Source organism: Vanessa tameamea, chromosome 18, assembly GCF_037043105.1.
Source record: "Vanessa tameamea isolate UH-Manoa-2023 chromosome 18, ilVanTame1 primary haplotype, whole genome shotgun sequence".
In the NCBI taxonomy this organism is placed as follows: Eukaryota; Metazoa; Arthropoda; class Insecta; order Lepidoptera; family Nymphalidae; genus Vanessa; species Vanessa tameamea.
The window spans coordinates 4,773,025-4,794,288 of NC_087326.1; the positions used below are offsets into that span (position 1 = coordinate 4,773,025).

The following is a 21,264-nucleotide window of genomic DNA, read 5'->3' on the forward strand; positions in this document are numbered from 1 at the left end:
TCTGTTCTCTATTTACTTGTTTTATTACATAGAAAATAATTAAACAATGCAAAAATATAATCCATCAATAGTAATAAATAATAAAGATATGTAAAACGATGATATAAAATATCAAAGTTAAATCAAGTGGAGGACTAACCAAAACATGCTGACAAGTTTTTTTCAAATTTGAAGTTTTAGCTTCTAATTCTATGTTTTTAAGAGACGTCACAATTTTATCACACATTTTCGTGAAATTTCAAGTATTGTTACTAAATGGTTTTAGCGTATATAGTTTTTAAAAATAAAAACATTGTCGCCGGTACAATAATGTGCCTCTCACGTGGGTTTAGTGATAACTGTGACATTGACACTTGTTTTTTTTTAAATTACATTAAATTACCATACGGCTAAAATCGAATATTAGTATTACTTTTGTAAACACATGGATATGTAATAAATCTACTTTTTGTAATATTACTTAGTATAAACGCCATAGTTAAAAAAAAAAATCATTACAAAAAAAAATTGTGGCTTTTTTCCACAATCACAGTTATTTGTAATATTTATTGCTTTGAATGAAATTATATTAGTTAAGCATGATTTGTTTGCGTTGAAATGTTTTTAGTCGCTTTCATATCTATATGCAACAATAATATGTTGATATGTTAAATAGAAAATAACAATTTTATGAACAATTACTTAATAAATAAAGTATCAATGCATTTAACAAATAAACCAAAAGTTAAAAGAATATTCATGCACTTTATTCTCTAATAGTTTGAACAATAATATTTTTTAAATTTGATTCTCATTAGAACCTTAACGCTGTCTGGCAGATTATTATAGATTTAAACAATTCATTATTTGCCACAGTATTCCTATTTTGTATTGTTTCCCTTCTGTTAAGGTTCTCTTTTGAGGAAACAATTGAATAATTTTCATCGCAAATTTATTATTTCTCGTAAATATTCAATGCGGGTCTCGTGCAGCTTTTTTGTGCTTCAAAGATAGGTATTAAATCGGCAGAATTTCAGACAGAAGCATGATAAACAATAGTTGCTGCTCTTTCTAAAACATTTAGACTAAGTTTATTCAATTTTGCGCATACTTTCTTTCCAATTACAAAATTAGTCTATAGTTATATCCAAAAACGTAGCTATATCGTCCATGTTTATGCCATCATAGTTAACATGATTTTCTAAGCTGTCAAAATAGTGTCTTAAAATGTATGAATTGGTTTTTATAGGTTTGTGAGGCTTTATTTGCCTAACTATTGATGCACTTTGGTTAACTATGGTTGTATCATTTGCATACTGAATAATATTTATCGCTTACAGAATCAGCTTAAAACGTCACTGTTATATAGTTTTATTATAGGATAGGTCACCCAATAAAAGTATATCAGATCGTTCTAGAGATCTCATGATGAGTCAGTAATTAGTATATCGTTCATATATACTTATATAGATAAAACAGTCAATTGATACTCATAAATGAAGCCAGGTTTAATTATTCATTTTATTCAAATTTCAAAGTTTTTATTCAAATTAGATTGTACTGTTCTGTTTAACTTAATAGCCTTAATAATGACACAGAATGTGGTGGTTTAATAGTCAAATTAAATATTTAAAAAAAAATTACTCTTTAAAAAATTATTAATTTGATTTCATTGCATTTTTTTTCATATAAACAGTTTGTTTACTATCCGTAACCCACACTCAAGAGATATCAATGTAGAATAATTATTAAGATCAGTTTATAATTGGTTAAATATCACTTAACATGTGCATGTTAATTAGTACAAATTAGTAGTAGCTGACTTTATGTGTATAAAGTTAGTTACAAAACAATATCACAAAATATGGTATAAGCTGTATAATGGAGCAGCGTTTGCCTTTATTCAGTGGAAATAAATAAAATAATTACAATGTATAATGACATCACTCATTAAAATTTAAACGTCACCATTTAAAAATATGATGAAAATATTGGCGCGAAATAATTTGGAAGTGTTATTATGACTATCTTTTATATTATTGAACAAAATAAATTTAAAGAAGTGTTTTAAATTAGAGGAAAACAAAGGGCAGCGATAGTTAATGGTGTTTGAAAATGGATGACTCCCAAAGTTCTGATATCTTCTCTGAAAACAGTATCAACTTACAGAATATTACTGTATCCTTTTTATATAATATTTTATTTTGTGTTAGTTTAATAATTAACCTATGTATACAATAATTTCATTCAAATCAGAGATAGATTAATGCAGAATCGTATGACTTGCTTCTAAACAAAATAAAGAATTCTACGCTTGGGAATGTCAGTCAACGGAACAAACTTTCGGAACGCTTCAATTTAATTTTAAACGATTGCAGCAGTTTAATATTTCAGGTATATTACTTGAAGCAAAGATTTTAAATATCGAAACATTTAGTGATACATATATTTTTTTATACTTACTTTTTATGTATAAAATATGTTTCAGGGTCTTGAACTAATTTTATCATTACTAGAAGAGTCAGCAGTGCCAATTGATAAAGTAATCAATTATATAGACGATGGTGCATGTACATTACAAATATTGTCGAATTTTATCAAGAATGTTATTGAAACTACTGCGGTGACATGCTGTACAATGAAAACATTCCCAACCTGTACAGGAAATATTATTTCTTTAGTCTTCTCACATTGTAAAGATAGGTAAGTTATTTTCTTCTTTTTATTTTATATTAAAAGAGTTTGTCTCATATGTGACTTTGATTATAGAAAATTGTGAAAGTAATTCTGTTTGTCTGTCACACTAAATTACTGAACTGAATTTGATGAAATTTGATTTGAAGTTTAAACCCCAAAAAAGGACAAAGGCTGTTTGCTGTTTTTTATGCCTGAAACCTATGACCGCCCCCTAACATGCATTCAAAGTCAAAGGCAAAAACTAGTGTCTAAATGTCTAAATATATATAATAAAATTTAAACTAATATGTTACATTTAGTTTAGAATTATCAGCATAGAAAAATATATTTTTGTATGACTCCCTGTGTTGAAGTCTCTTAACTTTAATTAAGTTAAAATTATTCTAAAATTTGGAAGTATATTAAATTTATTAATTTAGTTACATGTATCCACATGAGTTGAATAGAGTCACCCAAACTTGTAGTTTGGTCATTTGTAGTTGGTGATGTACAAATCAGACAAATGTTTTTTGAAATGTTTTGAAAGACTGTACCAGCCTCAATAAATAAAATAACTGAAGGATATTATATATAAAAAAGAATATAGTTTATATTTATTATTATGTTTCAGTGAATGTATCTATGGTAGATATTTGTACAATGTGGAAAAAAAATTAAAAGACTTATTTAGAAATTGTCATGAACTACAGTTAACATATTTAATGGCTTTGGGAAAGAACTTTTTATTTGATTTATCTGAACAGGATGAGCAGGAAATACTTATTGAAAGTTTGTAACCATTATTATTTATATTGCCTTATTATATTCTACTATAAAGTTGTAAAAAACTGTCTATATTTTAAATTTACTTTTTGTATAAAGATATTAAATTTTTATTAAGATAATAGTCGATTCAAATACAAATTGAAGTGCATAAGGTTTGTTTTAAATAGGTAATTGAAATTTTCAATAAACTATTTGATATTTTTTCATTATATTTCAATTTTTATTGCCTTTAAGCATTGAATATTAATTTGAAGATTGGTGAAGTTGTACAAGCATTGGATGTTAAGACAATGGCTGAGCAATGGAAAGCATATGTCATGATTTGTGAAAAATATTCAAATTTCTTATTAGACAAAAATATTTACAGTAATTGTACAAAACTCCTGGCCTCCACAGTAGAGGATAATATTAAAACTGCCCTGCAGGTAATGAACATGGATTTCATAAACATATAACATTGTATATGCTTAGTATAGATAATTACTAAATATTAAAGATATTAGAAAAATCAAATATTGTCAAGGTCAATTAATATTAAATTACCTGCCCTTCTCTCTGAGACTATAGAGGAGGCTCTTTGATACCACGGGGTGACTTCTTGGCTGAGGAGGCTTTTGGAAGCATACATCCGGGTCCCAGAGATCCTCTGGGTAGGGCTGATGGGTGACTTGTTTGTTTGACTTGGTTGTTTTGACTTGGCTTTCCTCAGGGGTAGGTTCTCGGCCTAATACTGTGGAACGTCGGTTTCGACTGGCTCATGTGAACTCCTGACCTTCCACACTTCCCTATAGCAAAGCCACCACACTTTTATAGTGACTAGTATTATATATAAATATATGTATACATTATGTAAACGGACAGGAAAATGAGCCACCTGTTAGTAATTAGTCACCACTAGGAAATATCAACATTCAAACTGGAACACAATAATAAGTAATGCTGTTTGGCAATAGAATATCTGATGAATGGGTGGTTCCTACCCAGGTGGGCTTGCATAAAGTATACCTACCACAAAGTATAAAGGATTCCATCAATATTAACTTTTCACTTTAAGGATTGCTTGTGTAAGTAATTTATATGCTTACAAATATTTCAGGTAACAGAAGATAAAATTGTTATGAGATCATTGAAAGTTGCTAATTTTTCTCTAAAAATCTTGCTTAAAATTTCCTCAATTTTCAAAGGTGCTATTTGTGTAAATTATCAACATATTCTGGATTTACTTCAACATATAAGTCTGTGAGTTTAAAATTTTTACTTTTATTATTAATAATGAATACTTATAAAATTCTTTGCATTTTCTTAATTTTATAAATGATGGCTCGTTAATGTCCCACTAATTGCTAGGAGCTGCAAGTAGCTTCGATTTATTCTATAATTGTAGATTTACTCTTAAGTTTTGTTTTATCAATCACAAGATGCAATAATTAAATCAAATTAAGCATATGAAAACTAGGTTGGTCGGATTTGAATTTACAATCTTCATATGATCCAAGAGGATATTATAACATTGATCATACATTTTATCTCATTATAATAACCTTATATAATAATTTTTCAGATGTAATAGCAATTACCATGAATTAACATTAAATAAATCATCTGGATTTTCAAATCTCATGTATACAAATCTAATAGTGCCCACAGATGCTTTGATCAATCAACTTGTGAATGAGGAAAAATTTATAAAAGTAAGTACTTACACTACGGAGTAAGAACGCGCGATTGTAATTTCGTACCTATGTAATTTTGTTTATTATGCGTGTATCACACATATGTGACTGTAAATGTGTGCACATGTTGCTATAATTATCACCATCTAAATTAATTTAAATATTTATTATTACAATTAAATGATCTAAAAATATAGTTTTCCTTATATACTATTTTTATATAATATACATAAAGAATGATACAATTTTATAAAACAATAGAATAATGTATTCCATTTGACTGTTTCAGTTGGTGCTCTCAACAAATACAAATGATATTAAGGATCAAAATATCTTAGCTTATATTTTGTTTAGGATATCAATTATGAAGGCTTTATTGCAAACCAATGACATAAGCGGAACAAAATACAAACTGATTGAGTGTGTGTTTTCTATTCTACCAAACTGTAAGTATGTGTCAGTGTTGTATTTATTCTCTTGTTACTTGACTGAATAGTCTGACCCTCGTGGGTGGACTTAACAACAGTCACCACACTGCCTCGCCTCGGTTTCTAAACTTACTAAAATTGTAAAATATCTTTTGAGTGCAAGGGATATTAAATTTTGAAAATAATAATGTATTTTAAAAGAAACAGCTCTCTACGCTGTTTCTTCCCAGTTCTTGGTGCTTTCAAATAATTTAGTAATACTTAAAGATGATATATGTTTTTGTGTAGGTCATGTGTGTTTCAACATGGGTCTGAAATTCAATTCCATAATAAATGAAAGCAACCAATCTTATGGTCTTTATGAATATTTATTAATTCACACGCTAGCTTTAGCAGCGTGCATGACTCAACAAGAATACATTAAATTGGAAAAAAGATTCTATGAAGCGATTATGGATGTTGATTATTACACTGCTGTGTTTTGTTCAAATGTCTGGATTTCATTGTGCAGGTAAATCTTATATATAAAGTTGGATTGTTTGTATATTTGTTTGAGATTAAAAAACATTGCTAGTTCGATCACAAAGTTTGTTGAACCTCGTCGTGAGATGGCGCTGTAGCTCATTAAATTTTGTACCGTTCAACCGATCGCCATGACTATTGGTGTACTCGTATATACGTATATAGACAGGATAATATCAGCTAGGTGTAGCTGAGTACCTTAAATAAAACTATTAATTTGATCGTTATACTTACGTTTTAACTACTGAATAGATCATCATGACATTTTATATATACAAAATAATATACAAAAGGATTAAAGAAAAGGACACGGATAACATCTCCCCTCACACGTGGGCGAAGTCGCGCGCAGATTTATAGTTGTCACGACCAATCTTTATCATTTATTTCTTATAAATTAATTATATTTTGTTGAATGGTTACTGAAATTTTCAAAAGTTATTATGAATGAAATGTATAAAGACGTTTTTCCACGAAAATATTTAATTGTTTTTTTTTTTCAGGATGAATAATTCTCAATTACAAATAAATACTTTGCAAAATTTACTAAAAATATACCAAAAACTGGAGTCGAATGGATCGTTTGCCACATCTCCGCAACAAGTTAATTTAAATTATACAATAGAATTATTTTTTCAAACTCTAAAATATCCGGAAAAGCTGTTAATTTATAAACACTTTAGTATCCAAGATAAAAGGAATATTGGTATTTGGTTCGCATTAAAAATAAGAAACTTACCTGAGAATCTCGAAATACATGCAGAGAGAATAGTGATTGAAAAATTGATTAAAGTTTATGATGAATTGTCAAATAATAATACATCTTATGAAATAGACAATTTGGTAGGTTGAATGGCAAATTGACTGGCAAAAATTGGTCGGGGCACTTGGTGCATATTTCTCATATATATTTTTTCAGATTAAATATATGAAACTAGCGTCCACTTGTTCATTTGTTGAATGTTGTTTGAAATTGGACGATTTGATTGTCATAAGTTGGTGTCGAGCTTGTCCTGATTGTAGTAGTATTGTTCTTCAAAATCACCCCAGTGTGGTCCAGTACATGGCATGTTTAACTAACTTAACCGAAAGTTATGTGCAAAATTTTGAGAACAACACAAGTCTAAATAAGGTAAGAGTTTTTATAGTCACTGTCAAAATGTTATCTAAATAAAATTAGTTATTATTTTTCGCTATGACGTGACGGGTGTAAGGTTGGCAAAATGAATATTTATTTATAAAAATAAAAAAATGTATTATTATTAATTGAATTTAAATCTACATTTCATACAGTTACTGATTTATTCATAATTCTCAGAGTAATTTATTATCAAAATTAATATTTGTTGATTATTTATTGCAGTTGACATTTAATTTTTGATATAAATATTTATAGAATCTTGAAAGTTTATTGGTTGCAAATTTTATCCATACAATCATTATATGAATACTTATTTGTGTTCGTATTAAAATTCGTAAAAGTAGTTGTTAGCACTTGTGTGAACGACTTGGCATAGAACTATCTAGGTACAATAGATCGCCTAACTTATATTGGCTATATTATATTCCAATATCGGGAAGAACAAACAACAACAGATAAAAAAACCTTAAAAAAATCTGCTATATTTATGCACCTCATAAAGTTCATGATTAAATATATTTTTATTTTTAATGGAATAATTTTTTTTTCACTTTAATATATATCCACTTTAATTTGACTTTCAAAATTCCGATAATAACTACATCCACGTTCAAAATACCACTCTCTCACGAATTCATAATGAAAATCGTAGATTATTTAACATCTCGTGTTTACTCCTGTGATTGGCTTAGGTTATAAAATGTTATTTGGTTTCAGATAATACGTGTGATGTCAAGTATTATGCTCAAGGGAAATTCTGACCTCATAATACTTATATTGAAAACGTTTTGCAAGTTACTCTGTCAATGTGAAGACGAAGATGATTCGGCGATGGATCTTTTGATAAACACGTTACAGACTATAACGAAGGACAATGCTGTTCAGAACTGTTTGTTCAGTATGATCACATCACACGATGAAATAAACAATTTATTTACACCTATTTTAAATAAACATCCTTCATTAACAGATTTGAGGCATCGCTTTGTGGAATATAAAACTAAGTTTCAGAATACTATTGGCAGAAAGGATCAACTGGAAATTGTATCAGAAAATATATTCGAACATAAATGTATTAATGATTACAATGTTGATTTAAAATTGGAAGCCATTAAAACGAGCAGTAATTTTGATATTGACATCGATTCATTGTTTGAAGAAAGCGAGCCAGCCAGTAAAAAGGCCAAGTTAGATATGAATGTTGAGAATCTCGTATCAAATATAGAAAATAATGTGTTACAGCTCTCTCAGGCTAAGGAAAATATTCTAAACGATCACAAGAATAGAATCAAAAATGTGTGTGATAATCTAAGAAATATAATTTCCTAATTTTATTACGTTTTTTATTTGATTTTCTTACTTTTATCGACGTGTAAATAGGATTTTTTAATAAAACGAGAAATATTTCACATTTATATTTATTGTTGTGTTAAAAAAATCTTTACAAATAAGTGAAATATAATCATAACCATACGTCACCGGCATTACATTGACAATTTTTAATCATACATTATGATACACCTAGAAATGGATACGTGGGGATAAAGGAAATCAATTAAATAGTATTGGTGTTCAATTAGCAGTGTAACACCGGCCGGAGGGGAAACTTAAAATAGCTTTAATTGATACTCGGAGGTAATAAGACAGCTCACGCGCCGAACAGTATCAACTAACATCAGTCGCACTTTACGATTTCACCGTCCAATCGCTGACAAATTACTCGCTACGGCTGTACAGTACTGAAAACCACTCAATGTCATGTAACACAGCAACAATTACTAAATACAATATAGCTAACACTCATCCCTCACTAGCCTAACCTACTCGACTTCCGTAATCATTGTGATGGCGCCATTTCATATGTAACACTTAAAATTGGCTAACTAAAAGTTAAAATACGAATATAATATATTATTGCCCTAGATAGCAAACTAAGCAACTTCAGAAGCGAAGCCCGAAGCACTTTATACAGCTATAACTTAACCGAGTTCTCTAAATAAATTAACGAAATAATACAGAGTAAATAGTCGTTTAGGGTTTATTATAAAAAGATAAAATCATTCAGTATGAATAAAAGTTACGTTTATTATGAATATAAAATTTACATAAATGTATGATCGTTTGATTTACGTTTCCATTCTAACACTTCACCAGTTGAATTCCAAAATCGAATTACATATATCAGATCAGCGAGACAAGTTCGGTTAAACTTAATTTTACAAAAATACGATCAATAAATCAATATTATTCCATGTAAAATATTTTTAAAAGCGTTCATGTCAAACATTAAAGTGATTTCTTTCATTTATTACAAGATTTCGTCTCGCTCATGTGATACATTCACAAACATGGCCAAGTAACTATTGCGACGTAAATGTAGACTTTCGAGGCACCATTTCTTGTATGAAATATGAAATCTATATTATGTGCGCCATTTCTGTCTTATCAAAATGATAATAAAATTATCTCTATATCGAAATTCTTTGTAAATAACATTTCGTTTAAAATTATTGCGATTCGTTTGGAATGGTTGGAAGAAAGTGAACTACAAGGCAGTATTTTGTTTTATTACAAAATTTCTAATATCACTTATACCATTAATAAGCAAAACTACATTCTGTACTATATATACACGGTGCGAGAAAATATTAAAAAAAAAACAATATGCAAAATTTGCAGTGACATCAAAATTGGAATAATTGTCAATATAATTATGCCTTTAACGATACTAATATTTGCATTTAAATGTTCTGAGGATGTAAATAAGCTCCGAGGAAATTTCATATCGAGTTTCCCGAACATAAAAATGCTAAGCACCGGGTTTAAACAATAAATATTGCACATTACGATACAGACGTGCAGTTTTAACAAATGAGTAGACGACATCGGCGAGTTACATCCCGATACGTTATAAATATAAGTTAAATCTAACGTGATAGGATACAAAACCTACTAATATTCAAAAATATCAATTTCTTAGGCCAATTACATCTTATTTTAATTTTAAATAAGAAGTTACGTTCACTTGTCGTGTTTTCATTTATAGTAGATTATTATTTGTGGCATCATTACACTTTCGCTTAAACTAAAAAGTCTTGGCACAAATAAAATATCAATCGAGGGATACTCGTTTACGTCCTAACGAAGAGTACGATTACGATAAATAGATAGGAAACTCAAACTGCGCACGCGCTTCAATAAAAATACATCGTCAGCATTGCGCGTATAAATAAAACGTCTCGTCTCTAATCGAACGTACCGAAGCGGCTAATCGCGTATAAATTACATAAATAAATCCCTAAGTCTAAATACCCTCAGAACAGTTAATAATGTATTTATATAAAATTCAGTTCTTTAATAGGATTATTTGGCATCTATCACCAATATCGTTATTCTAATTTAAAAATGGTATACGAAGGTGAAAATACCTAATCCGATAATAATGCGTCTCTTCGAACATAAATCCTCACGAGTCATGCGAAACGCATGAGTATAAAATCCCTGCCGAACCTAAATTTCCTCCTGATCACGCACACATGCGGTCCCGCGTCCCGCGTCCCGCGTCCGCCCGCGTCCCGGCGACCGCGCCGCGCGTCCCGCTCGTCCCGCCCGTCCCGCGCGTCCCGCCACCAGGGCGCCCTCGCGTTCCGAAACTAAGTGGAACTAATTCGAAGCTAATCCAGACAAAACTGCACTGAACGTCAACACAATCGACTATTTCTATTTCGCTGTCGAGAAGCCCGGGTATGTTTCAACTTAAACGTGATAATCGTTTACAAAAGCGGCACGTGTTCTACGCTTCGTTTAATCAGCATTTATCACCTAGGGAATCGTATTTTCTGCGAACGTCCATCGACGACTTATTCGATACAGAACTGTAAGTTAACCTATCGTACGCTAAATACATTTAGAGAAATTGTAGGCAGTCTAACTAAACTTACTACCGATCCGGGAGCAATAAAATTCAGTACACCGCATCGAGTAGCGGTCGCAGAACGAACCATGTAATTTTAATTTCCTTAATATTTTAGCAATTATAGTACTGATTCAAAAACGTATCCATAAAGTTATCTTACTCCTCTAAAGGTTATCGCTAAATCTGATATAGCAATCATAAGATTATTTGCAATTTTATTTCCCACGAATCGATATTAATCGTTACAAACTTATCGGCTACTTCAACAATGGGGTACAAGGTATCGAGTCCGCGAAAATGTTTACATTGAAATGTGTATAATGCGAACATCGCACACGCAATCGGCTCAATTACAAATTCGGTCGAATCCAAGATTACTCGTATTTGAAACACTAAATATCGAGCTCGGCTACTCGAGTCGAGCGAGTAATAAAAACTAGACGTCGTTAACACACGAGGACGTCGATCGCGTCGATGACACTCGTTTCTTCAGTCGCGGGGGTCGGTGCGATTGCGTGCGGCGGCGCCGGGCGGAGGGCGCGTCTAGGGCGCGTCTAGGGCGCGTCTAGGGCGCGTCTAGGGCGCGCGGTACAGCGTGTTGTGTCGGTGGCACAGCGGCAGGCCCGCCTGCTGCAGCTGGCCCAGCGTGGCGGCGTGCGGCAGCGGGCCGGGCGCGTGCGCGCGCGCGTGCGCGTGGGCGTGCGGGTGCGGGTGCGCGTGCGCGTGCAGCGCGTGGTGCATCTGCAGGTGTTGCATCGATGCGCTGCTGTGCAGCATTTGCAGCTCCGGCGGCATGTGATAAAGGCCAGGGGTCTGTGGGCGAGCGTTTAAAGTGAGAAATTTGACCGAAGTTGATAAAAAATTAAAAATCACAGTCAACTGGAATCCAGTTCCATTAAGAACATTCTTTTGAGCTTACAGTAAATTCACTGCACTTGTTGTTACTTGTCCATCTTTAAGCATCGTTTGAAAAACTATTATCTATCCATGTCTAAATAATGTATGAAAGTATGTATGTATATAATAATATGTAGTTTATATTTATGTATATATATATTGATAGTCTATAATTATATACTATATTATCATGTGTGTATCATTGGGATGTAGCTGTGTGCAGTTTATTATTATACATTAGTATAAATATTTTTATATTATAGTTTTTTATCTTCTCTCTCTATCCATTTCTGCACTGACGTGTTTTCGTTCTAAGCTTCTATCACCAGAGGTTGTCTGTGAGAGATCGCCATAAGCGATAAGACCGCCTTTGCGCACTATTTATTTAATGTTTTGTGTTTATATTATGTATTCCTGTGTTGTGCAATAAAGTATTTTAAATAAAAATAAATTCAATTTACGTTTAGTCATGAGAGCAAAAAAATGTACTCACGTGATGCGCGTGTGCGTGTCGGTGGGGCGGCAGGGAAGGCCTGGCTCAGTAGGCCGAGGCCTCCTTGTACTCGGAGTTGTCCATGGTGAAGAAGTCCTCGAGCTTCCACTGCAAGGTCTCGAAGGTGGGCCGCTTGAGAGCGTCCTTGTTCCAGCACTCGAGCATGATGTCGTAGAGCGCGGCGGGACAGTTGGGCGGGCACGGCATGCGGTAGCCGTGCTCCACCTGGTGCAGCACCTCCGCGTTGGACATGCCTGCGAATGAGCAACGCTTGACTTAAACATCGGACGGAACTTGAAGCAAACGTAGTCTTGTGACTTTCAGTGAATATAGTAATTGTCAAACATAATTAATGTTGTACATTGATAAGATTCAAAGTGTCATATTTAATTGTAAGCGCACAATATAAAACAATTAAGCTCCTACGGTCAACTGCGTTGCATTGTTCGTAACATTCCCGTGACACTGACATTATCGTTGACTTTGAACGGTAGAAGGTGACCATTTACAATCGGGTAAATACGCATCAGGTGATATGTGAATATTTTAAGTCTTTAAATTATATCGACATTATTAAAATGATAATCATGTAAATAAGAATAGTCTGAAAGTCAATGAGCCCTGAACAACTACTTGAAGGGGCTGAAGTTACACTTTTAAATTCTATGTCTATTAATTATGAGTGTGTATGTGAGTCCTATGACGTCACAAAATGTCGAAAAGCCATTCTTACTCTTATATGGATAGTATATTTGTTACGATCGTATTCTTCCTACCTGGATAAGGTGTCCGGCCATACGTGACGAGCTCGGTGAGAAGAATACCGAAGGACCAAACGTCGGATTTGATAGAGAACTTGCTGTAGTTCGCGGCCTCCGGCGCGGTCCACTTGATCGGGAATCGTGCGCCCACGCGAGCCTCGTATTCATCCTCCTAAATTGGAAAATTAACACGTTCATTGGATATTTTATTAACTTCTAACAAATACAGATTACTTAAACGTTTCAAATGAAAAACACTACTCTATCTAATTCAAGAGTAACGATGCGGATTCTGTCGCACACAATCACTAAAACAATTTTAAACGACAAAAACATTGCTCTTTCTCAATCAAACAAGTTTGAGGTTTGTACATAATAGAAATATCATCGAACGGATAATTTATGTACTCATATTCTACCAATGAACATTGTTTTGTATTACTATAATCTGGTTTGAAAGGCGAGTGAGCCTTTGTAATTTAAGAGAGAAGGGTAAAGGACTCTTCGTTGTCTTGCTTTCCAATGATTGTTATCGACTTAACGGTGGGAGGGAATATGTATTTCTTTAAGTGGTCTATCGATAATGGTGACCAATTACGTCCTGATGTCCTTCGCTCGAATTAACTTTATTGTTAATTAATGCAGAAATATTCTATTTAAAAAGCATTTGGTTCACTATGAACAATATCAGAAGTTTACATTCTTCCTGGAAGAGCTATCTATATTTTATTTCAAATTTCTCAATACCTTATAAAATGACGTTGAATGTCTAATAAAAATAGATAAAATACCTTAATGAAGACGCAATACAATATTAATTACAGGAAATATAAAGATAGACACTGACTGATAAATTAAATGATATAAGTAACAATATTATACATTTACATAACAAACCGCTTTTATACAAAATAACCACTAGGTAGGTTGAATCTATCGACATCACGGCTGCGGCTGTGGATGTGACATCAGTATAATAAGAGAAGAGGCGACATCGTGACGCAAAAATCATAAAAACGTGATCATTAAACTCGTGTTTCAAAACAACACGATCACTACATTATTCCATAGCACATTACAATGGCAAGAGTAGAGACAAACAAACCTTAGATTTACATATTCTATGAGATTTTCTAATAGCTCTGCTATATTATGCACTACGAACAGTTAATGTATTTATAATATAATACTTAACAACTTATAGCCATTTTCATTTAACACACAGGAGTCCGATAACAAATACATCGACATTCAAAACATCTTCGACATTCTGTCACGAATCCAAAACGAATACCATATATAATTTCAGATCTTGACCAATGATGTCGTGTAAATTCAAGGTCAAACTTGTTTACGTATATCTACTCGTCCTTCCATCGGAACAGACTATTGTTAATTATAGCAAATCGTAAATATGTTGCAGTGTTCATTCATCTGTATGCAAAAGTAAATAGTTGAGTTATGGACAACTTTGTAGAAAAGTTGTGGTATCTATTAACGGCACTAAACATTGCGGTATGGGTTTTGCCACCCAGTGTGATTAACCTCAAAGTGAAATGAAGTGAGCTAGAATGTCGTAGACGAACGGCTTCTGCTTAGTTTTCTTTACCTTGTTAGGAATAACGATGTCTGTACTGATTTTCCTCAGTGATTATTGTTTTGGCCTTGCGCTCACAATAACTAATTAAAATTGCTATCTGCTTGAGATAAATATTTCAGATAAGGTATGACGCCTTTGATTTTATTATACATGTAAATAGTTCATCATAAAAATATATATATAGGTATGGTAATTATTACTTCACAGAAACGAATTAGAATAGCGTGGAATTGGAGTCCAAGATTTATTTATGGAGTAAACTAACCTTTATGAGCCTGGCGAGACCGAAGTCAGCAATTTTGACGATATTCGCTTCGGCCACGAGTACATTTCTAGCTGCAAGGTCACGATGAATGTAGTTTTGAGACTCGAGGTACGCCATGCCGGCTGCGATCTGCGCCGCCATATCGATGAGCGTCTGAAGCTTCAGGCCACGGCCTTTACCTGTAAAAGAAATGATTGTTTTAAATTTATTTTAAAAAATATTTTTGAAATATAAATAAACTCGTATACAAAAAAAGACGATCACGGTCGAACATTGGGGAAAACAACAAATATTGCAACAGTTTTACTCATTCAATGGCCACAAAAACAAGTGTTTTTGTCTGATTCGTCACGTATTCGCAAGTACTTCTCAGTGTATTTCTTGTACAGACAAAGTAAATCTATTACACGTTTTAACGGATATTTTTTAATAATGGTAATTTAAAAATAGTCTAATTACTAATATATATACTGGACATATTCTGTTCGTTTTTTGCCTCCTTGTAAAGCATGTGCATTATAACACTAACGAGTTGAAAATAATTCCATTAATAACTGTATGCTTATTAAATGATTGGCATTTTTCACTCTTTACCTAAATACGAATGTGTGCATAGTCCAGATTTGTATAGAAATATTTTTTTAATTCATTTATTTTTATTACAATGTTATAGATTATTAGACTTTTTTTAATTTATGTTGAGACCGAGAGAAGAGTCATACCTTGTAAATATTCCGAGAGTGAGCCGTTCTTCATCAGTTCGGTTATGATATAAATCGGTTCTTCGAGAGTGCACACGGCATATAATTGAATCAGTTTGCTGTGTCGAAGTTTTTTCATTATCTGCGCTTCTGCCAAGAAGTCTTTCGGGTCCATTGTACCAGATTTGAGCGTCTTGATGGCAACGGGTGTCGTGTTGTTCCATAGCCCCTCCCATACTTCACCGAATTGCCCATGACCGAGTTTACGTACAAATTTCAGAGAAGATCGGTCGATTTCCCACTGATCGCGGGTTCGGTGCGAAAGTCCTTCTGTGACGGGTTTTTCAACCTATAAAATAAACAGTTTATAAATATAAAACGATTTATTCGATACTTAATTTATAGCGAATGGTTTCGAAACAATAGATAGTAAAATTGTAGTTGAAGTTCCCATAAATCTACAGATCTGGTAAATCGGCACAGTGTATTGGTTGTAACTTTTACTTGCAATTAATGATGTATTCAGAGCCCATCACGCGCTGAATTATTATGAAGTGGATTGGACATAATTGGCTTTAAAGTCGAATTACTTATGTGACCAGGTCGATTGTGTCAACGGTCGTAAAAAGGATAAATTGTGTGTTGATCGAGTGACATTAAAGGATGTTCCAGACAGATAGGCGACGTATAGAGACTGTAATTTGAGAAGTGCATGTATTTTTTAATTCACAATGCGTTGTAAGTTGAAACCGGCGGTTCGTGGCGACGGCGGCGAGCGACCGCGACCACTGCGTGTGTTATTTCGTTTTCCTGTCATAAATAATCAATAATAATCAATTTTAACCTGAGATAAATAACGTTTGACTTATTGCAAATTCTATCGGACCAATCTCTAAATAACTCTCTCAATCCCTTTATTACCTCATCACGGCTAAATCATCGAACCGATTATAATGTTATTTGACAGAGGTAGCCTGAGGCCTGGGATTTATACAAAAATAAGTTTGACGTCGATAGAGTTGCATGGAACAGCCTGTATAACATAAATTAATAGTTAATAATTCTAAGAAATTATATTGGTTATTAATAAGGCTTCATTTAAACGATTAATTGTTGCTTCAAGTTTTTATTATTTTTTTTTATTATAGAGGCCATACGGAAAATCAGTTTAATTGATGTCTTATGTTCAAAAATGCAAAAAAAGTATCGTAAATAGCAAAGTTGATGTAATCACGCCCGCCGCTTGGTAACCTAAGTTGATGTAAAATGTGCGAGTCGTTATACAACCTGTCACATTGACGTGGGCTGTTATTTGCATGTCCAAATAGCGGCGAGCGTGTCGCCTGTTTGTAAATAAGAAAACGATCCGAATTCCCAGCTTAAGCTACCAGACTTTAATCAAATGAGAAATCTTTTATTAATTGGCATAACCAGATTTCTTTTGCCGGGAAGGCCCTAGATTATGTCAGGAAACGGGTCTGTTTACGTTCTCTTTTTTACGCATAAAAGGGGTTCAATTAACATACTAAACGCCTTAAATCTCTTATACTTCCTTTTGTAACTGTTCAATTAAATAATTCTGTGTCTTAATATTCGTAATCGAAGGTTATCGAGGATCGTAATTATAGTCACATCGAAAGCAATGTTCTTCGTTAAAATCCAAATATATTTACCTACCAAAATACCGTTAATTACATATTTTGATGATTTTCATATCCGTAAAGCTTTGTTCATAAGTATAGTATTAGTAATAATATATTTTACTAGCTACTCGACCTGTATTCACACGGATACAATAAGAGTCTATATTCAACTTTTAGATTCAATAACAAATATAAAAAGAAGAATTCATGTTTTTCGTTCCATTTTGGAAATCTGAAATTCTCCGCTTTTTTCAATCGTAATAATGTACACGTATTAGTTATATGAAACTTTCTCTTGAATCACTTTGTTTATGATGAAAACATAATTAAAATCCGTTGCGCAGCTTAAAAGATGTAAGTATATGACGGCGATAAGCGACTTTGTTTTATACTATGTAGAGATATGTATCTACTTTGTTGGTATCAAGAGAGTGAGGAAATATTGGGGACACAAATTTGTGCACTTAGTTAACTCCTACATATCAAGACAGTCCACCAGAGTCCACTGTAGTGAAAATACGGCGTGGAAGACATTATTGTTTTAAACAATGTTCATATATTAATAAAATAACCATTTCAATAAATACTAGTATTAGGTACATTAACAACAATAGGATTATAGATTCAGTAGGAAGCTCACTTAATTAAAAATACAATATTGTTAAATGTCGTTACTACGAAATATCAGTAAAAATAAATTAATATGATAAGAGATAACTACGTGAAGCCGAGATGGATTCTTTTAAATAACAAGCAAAACCGTCAGTAGATGTTGTCTTGCGTCTGGCATTTATCGTATAACTAAAACCTTCTCCGAAACTCGCTGCATATTTTGGTATACATTTTATGTATTAGCTCACAGGATATCTAAATCTATTATAACTGACGGACAACGAACAAAATAAAATCATTTTTTTTTCAGACAGGTGTTCAACAAAAATGCATCTCATTCTACGTAAAAGTAACGGATAACCGTAAAAGCTACACGAAATCCAAAATTTCTCGGAAGTCAAATATTGACTTTCGTCAAGCTGCTTAGCGAGCGGTTTAACCAGTTAATACGTGCCTATACGTATGTATACTACCACACCTGTCATCTGATCGACAGCTCGACCATCCGCTAGACGAGCGATTGGTCAAACTGCAGACAGCTGAAAGTGACCATTTGTTAAATAATAACTAGTTTTTGATCTAAGAAATTATTATGTGCACAATAATGTCGTTTCTGTTCTAAGAAATCTCTCTTAGTTTGATTGGATTTAAAGATTTTCCATCCTTGTTAAACCATGAAGAGACGGTAATATTATTAATAGGCATATTCATTCAATCGGAGCAAGTCCCGTGGGATATTAAATTATTAACCAAGTATTACAAATTTGAATGATGTCTAATACGGGATACATCGACGGTGCAATGAACAGAGTTTATTATTTTTTATCACAGCTACATTCATTTTAGTATATCGTGATTCTCATCAAAAAGACTACACAGTGGAAAAAAAGCTTAACTCATTACTTTTATACGTTTACAGACGGTCAAATGTCATTTGGGAAAATACAACGAAGATTTATTACCTATCTTTTTATTACCTAACTTATTTCATATTTTTTTACGAGACATTTATGTACATATATAATATAATTTACAAGCTAAAAGCGTCAATTGGTTTTAAACAAGTGTGCTTTTCGAGTCATAGAAAGGCTTTGTGACGTCATCACAATGGCGGTCTGCCATATTGCGAAACCTGTTACAGGCGTGTGTACAAGTTTATTGTGCATATAAAAATGAATCATTCTACACTTATGTTTTTATTTTCATTATAACTTGATAGACGAAGGTAATATAAAAATCAATACAGGCGAATAGTTTTCGAATCGGACTTATGATGGTAATAGGATATTTTGAATGATTCCATTTGTATAATTCGCACTGCGTTACTAAACACTAGATGTTGCAACCATTATTGGCTTCGAAACCGCATAGATGTTGAGAAATGCGAATCTAAATATACATCAGAGACGATGTAATTTTATTATCCTAGAAACGTACCGAACTGATATACTTCGAGAGATCGCTTGAGTTCGACTTAACAGTGAAAATCTAATCTATAAGACGTTACGTTTCGAAACAAGGACAAAGTTATTTTGTAACTGATGTCGGCACGTGTCTTAAATCTAGCCAGCAAAAATCCACCTTAAAATAATAATATATTTATTGCAGAGATCAGCTCTTCTTACATTTTTTGACAGCTATCAGTAAGCTACAAAACAAGCATTATATATCACGTATAAACATTATTTTATACAAACATAATTTCATATCGAACTAGTAACGTTTTTGGGTTATTTTCAAACATAATATAAATAAAAATGTACACAGTACGTTATTTTATTCTCAACAAAAATCAATGTTACAATCATTAAAAGTATTGTTGTTTGAAGTTATTGATAAATTTATGTAGCAAGCATGCAAAATATGTAAAAAAATGTTCCCGGGTTATATACGTATATGTATAGAAAATATTCTTATGCACAGAAACATAAATTCTTAGTTAGTTACTAAAATTAAAATAGATTGTATTTGCAAATGGAATTTTAGTATGAATTATTCTGCAAGTTTTAGAACATCCAAAAGAATTCAACCTTGACGAAACCTGCATCGGAGTTTCTTATTTGAATCCTCTTTTTATACTAATCATTGGACCGTTTATCTTAGAAACGATGCGCGGCTACAGCTTCTTATACAATTACATCCATTACACGGAAAACATATGCATCAAAATTCAGAAAAACTAAACAAATAGTTTAGTCATTGATCATTAACAAAACTTAATTAATTATGCTTTTTGTATCACAGTTACAGTTATACCGAACTACCCAACACTTCTTTAAACTACGAAAGTATGTTCACACGTATAAACCTTTCAGGGTTTAAGGCTATATGGCGTCGTGATAATTTAATTTAGGTCAGTACAACGCAGACGACGTTGCTGATAAGAACTAGTTCTATAATAGATTATTGCAAAATTCTTTGAACTTGAAAGTGTCAAGTACGATATATAAAATCATATTAACATAAGACACTGCGTCACAATATCAAACGACACGTTATCGCATAACTATGTCAATATTAACATATTTACATCCATCAAGCCACGCTAGACTCCTTGAGGTTTTACTTTTAACTTTTTATGATGAAAATTTAACAGAAATATAAACATTCGAATATGAGTAATTTGTATATTGATCTCTTTTGTTGGATGTATAAACTGTTTTAGTAGATCTTAGCAAAACTCGTGATAAAATACTTTTACTGGTACTTTTTTTTGGTTTTTTGCAAGCATTAATATACAGTTGCCAATCAAAAATGAGTTATTCAGTGAATGAACATCAATACGTACCTTTCTAAGTTTGAAGCGTGAGTGATCTAGTGTTATTACAGTATACAGTACATAATTGGATCACAATTAAAACAATTGATGCAATCACATAAAAAAACCAAGTATATTAGGAAAAAAAAATCATTCAGCACGATTCGTTAACTTGTTTATGAATAATTTATTTTCTAAATACAGGTTTATTACAGGTCTATAGTTTCTTCGCATTGCAAGTTATAAAAAAAACAAAACAATTTTATTTAAATTAGACAGACATGTAAAAGTTCAAATTTTAATGCGTGACATTTATCGAAGCGTGTATAGATAGCTATATATATGAAAACATTAAAGATAAATATTAAACGCAATTACAGAAATCTATAATTAATTAAATTTCATTTGTTAAA

The 21,264-nt window shown here is 32.4% G+C and overlaps 3 protein-coding genes and 1 long non-coding RNA gene across 6 annotated transcripts in view; 1 reads left to right on the forward strand and 3 right to left on the reverse strand.

The window, feature by feature from the left end:
- Positions 1-324, reverse strand: part of LOC113399109 (midasin) — a 29,599-nt gene extending 29,275 nt beyond the window's left edge. Inside the window, exon 1 of the mRNA XM_026638151.2 lies at positions 140-324. Coding sequence (XP_026493936.2) covers positions 140-226 — 87 coding nt within the window. The 5' untranslated portion in view covers positions 227-324. The remainder of the gene's footprint in view (positions 1-139) is intronic.
- Positions 325-1,932: 1,608 nt separating this feature from the next.
- LOC113399166 (FIGNL1-interacting regulator of recombination and mitosis-like) lies at positions 1,933-8,539 on the forward strand. Its single transcript, XM_026638245.2, has 12 exons — positions 1,933-2,157; positions 2,242-2,373; positions 2,468-2,682; positions 3,287-3,444; positions 3,676-3,866; positions 4,538-4,680; positions 5,003-5,132; positions 5,404-5,560; positions 5,831-6,053; positions 6,568-6,907; positions 6,984-7,196; positions 7,923-8,539. Exons 1-12 carry the CDS (start codon positions 2,095-2,097, stop codon positions 8,532-8,534), a joined length of 2,577 nt encoding a protein of 858 aa, XP_026494030.2. The 5' UTR covers positions 1,933-2,094; the 3' UTR covers positions 8,535-8,539.
- A 68-nt stretch (positions 8,540-8,607) lies between these two features.
- LOC135193769 (uncharacterized) lies at positions 8,608-11,690 on the reverse strand. The gene is made up of 2 exons (XR_010309419.1): positions 8,941-11,690; positions 8,608-8,889 (listed from the first exon to the last, which is right to left on the reverse strand). It is a non-coding gene; the product is annotated as an uncharacterized LOC135193769 (long non-coding RNA).
- Positions 11,691-11,798: 108 nt separating this feature from the next.
- Src42a (Src oncogene at 42A) overlaps positions 11,799-21,264 on the reverse strand; it is a 62,507-nt gene continuing 53,041 nt past the window's right edge. For all 3 annotated transcript variants that reach the window (XM_026638229.2, XM_026638220.2, XM_026638233.2), the window contains exons 4-8: positions 15,860-16,187; positions 15,138-15,316; positions 13,288-13,444; positions 12,512-12,765; positions 11,799-11,934 (exon numbers count right to left, since the gene is read on the reverse strand). In XM_026638229.2, the coding sequence (XP_026494014.1) occupies positions 12,557-12,765; positions 13,288-13,444; positions 15,138-15,316; positions 15,860-16,187 (873 nt within the window). In that variant the 3' untranslated portion in view covers positions 11,799-11,934; positions 12,512-12,556. The remainder of the gene's footprint in view (positions 11,935-12,511; positions 12,766-13,287; positions 13,445-15,137; positions 15,317-15,859; positions 16,188-21,264) is intronic.

Excerpts from the sequence above, each read along its gene's own strand:
- LOC113399166 (XM_026638245.2), top strand. The coding sequence starts at position 2,095 with ATGGATGACTCCCAAAGTTCTGATATCTTCTCTGAAAACAGTATCAAC. Across the intron at positions 3,445-3,675 it reads GCAGGAAATACTTATTGAAA|CATTGAATATTAATTTGAAG; the intron begins GTTTGTAACCAT and ends ATTGCCTTTAAG. Across the intron at positions 5,133-5,403 it reads ATGAGGAAAAATTTATAAAA|TTGGTGCTCTCAACAAATAC; the intron begins GTAAGTACTTAC and ends TGACTGTTTCAG.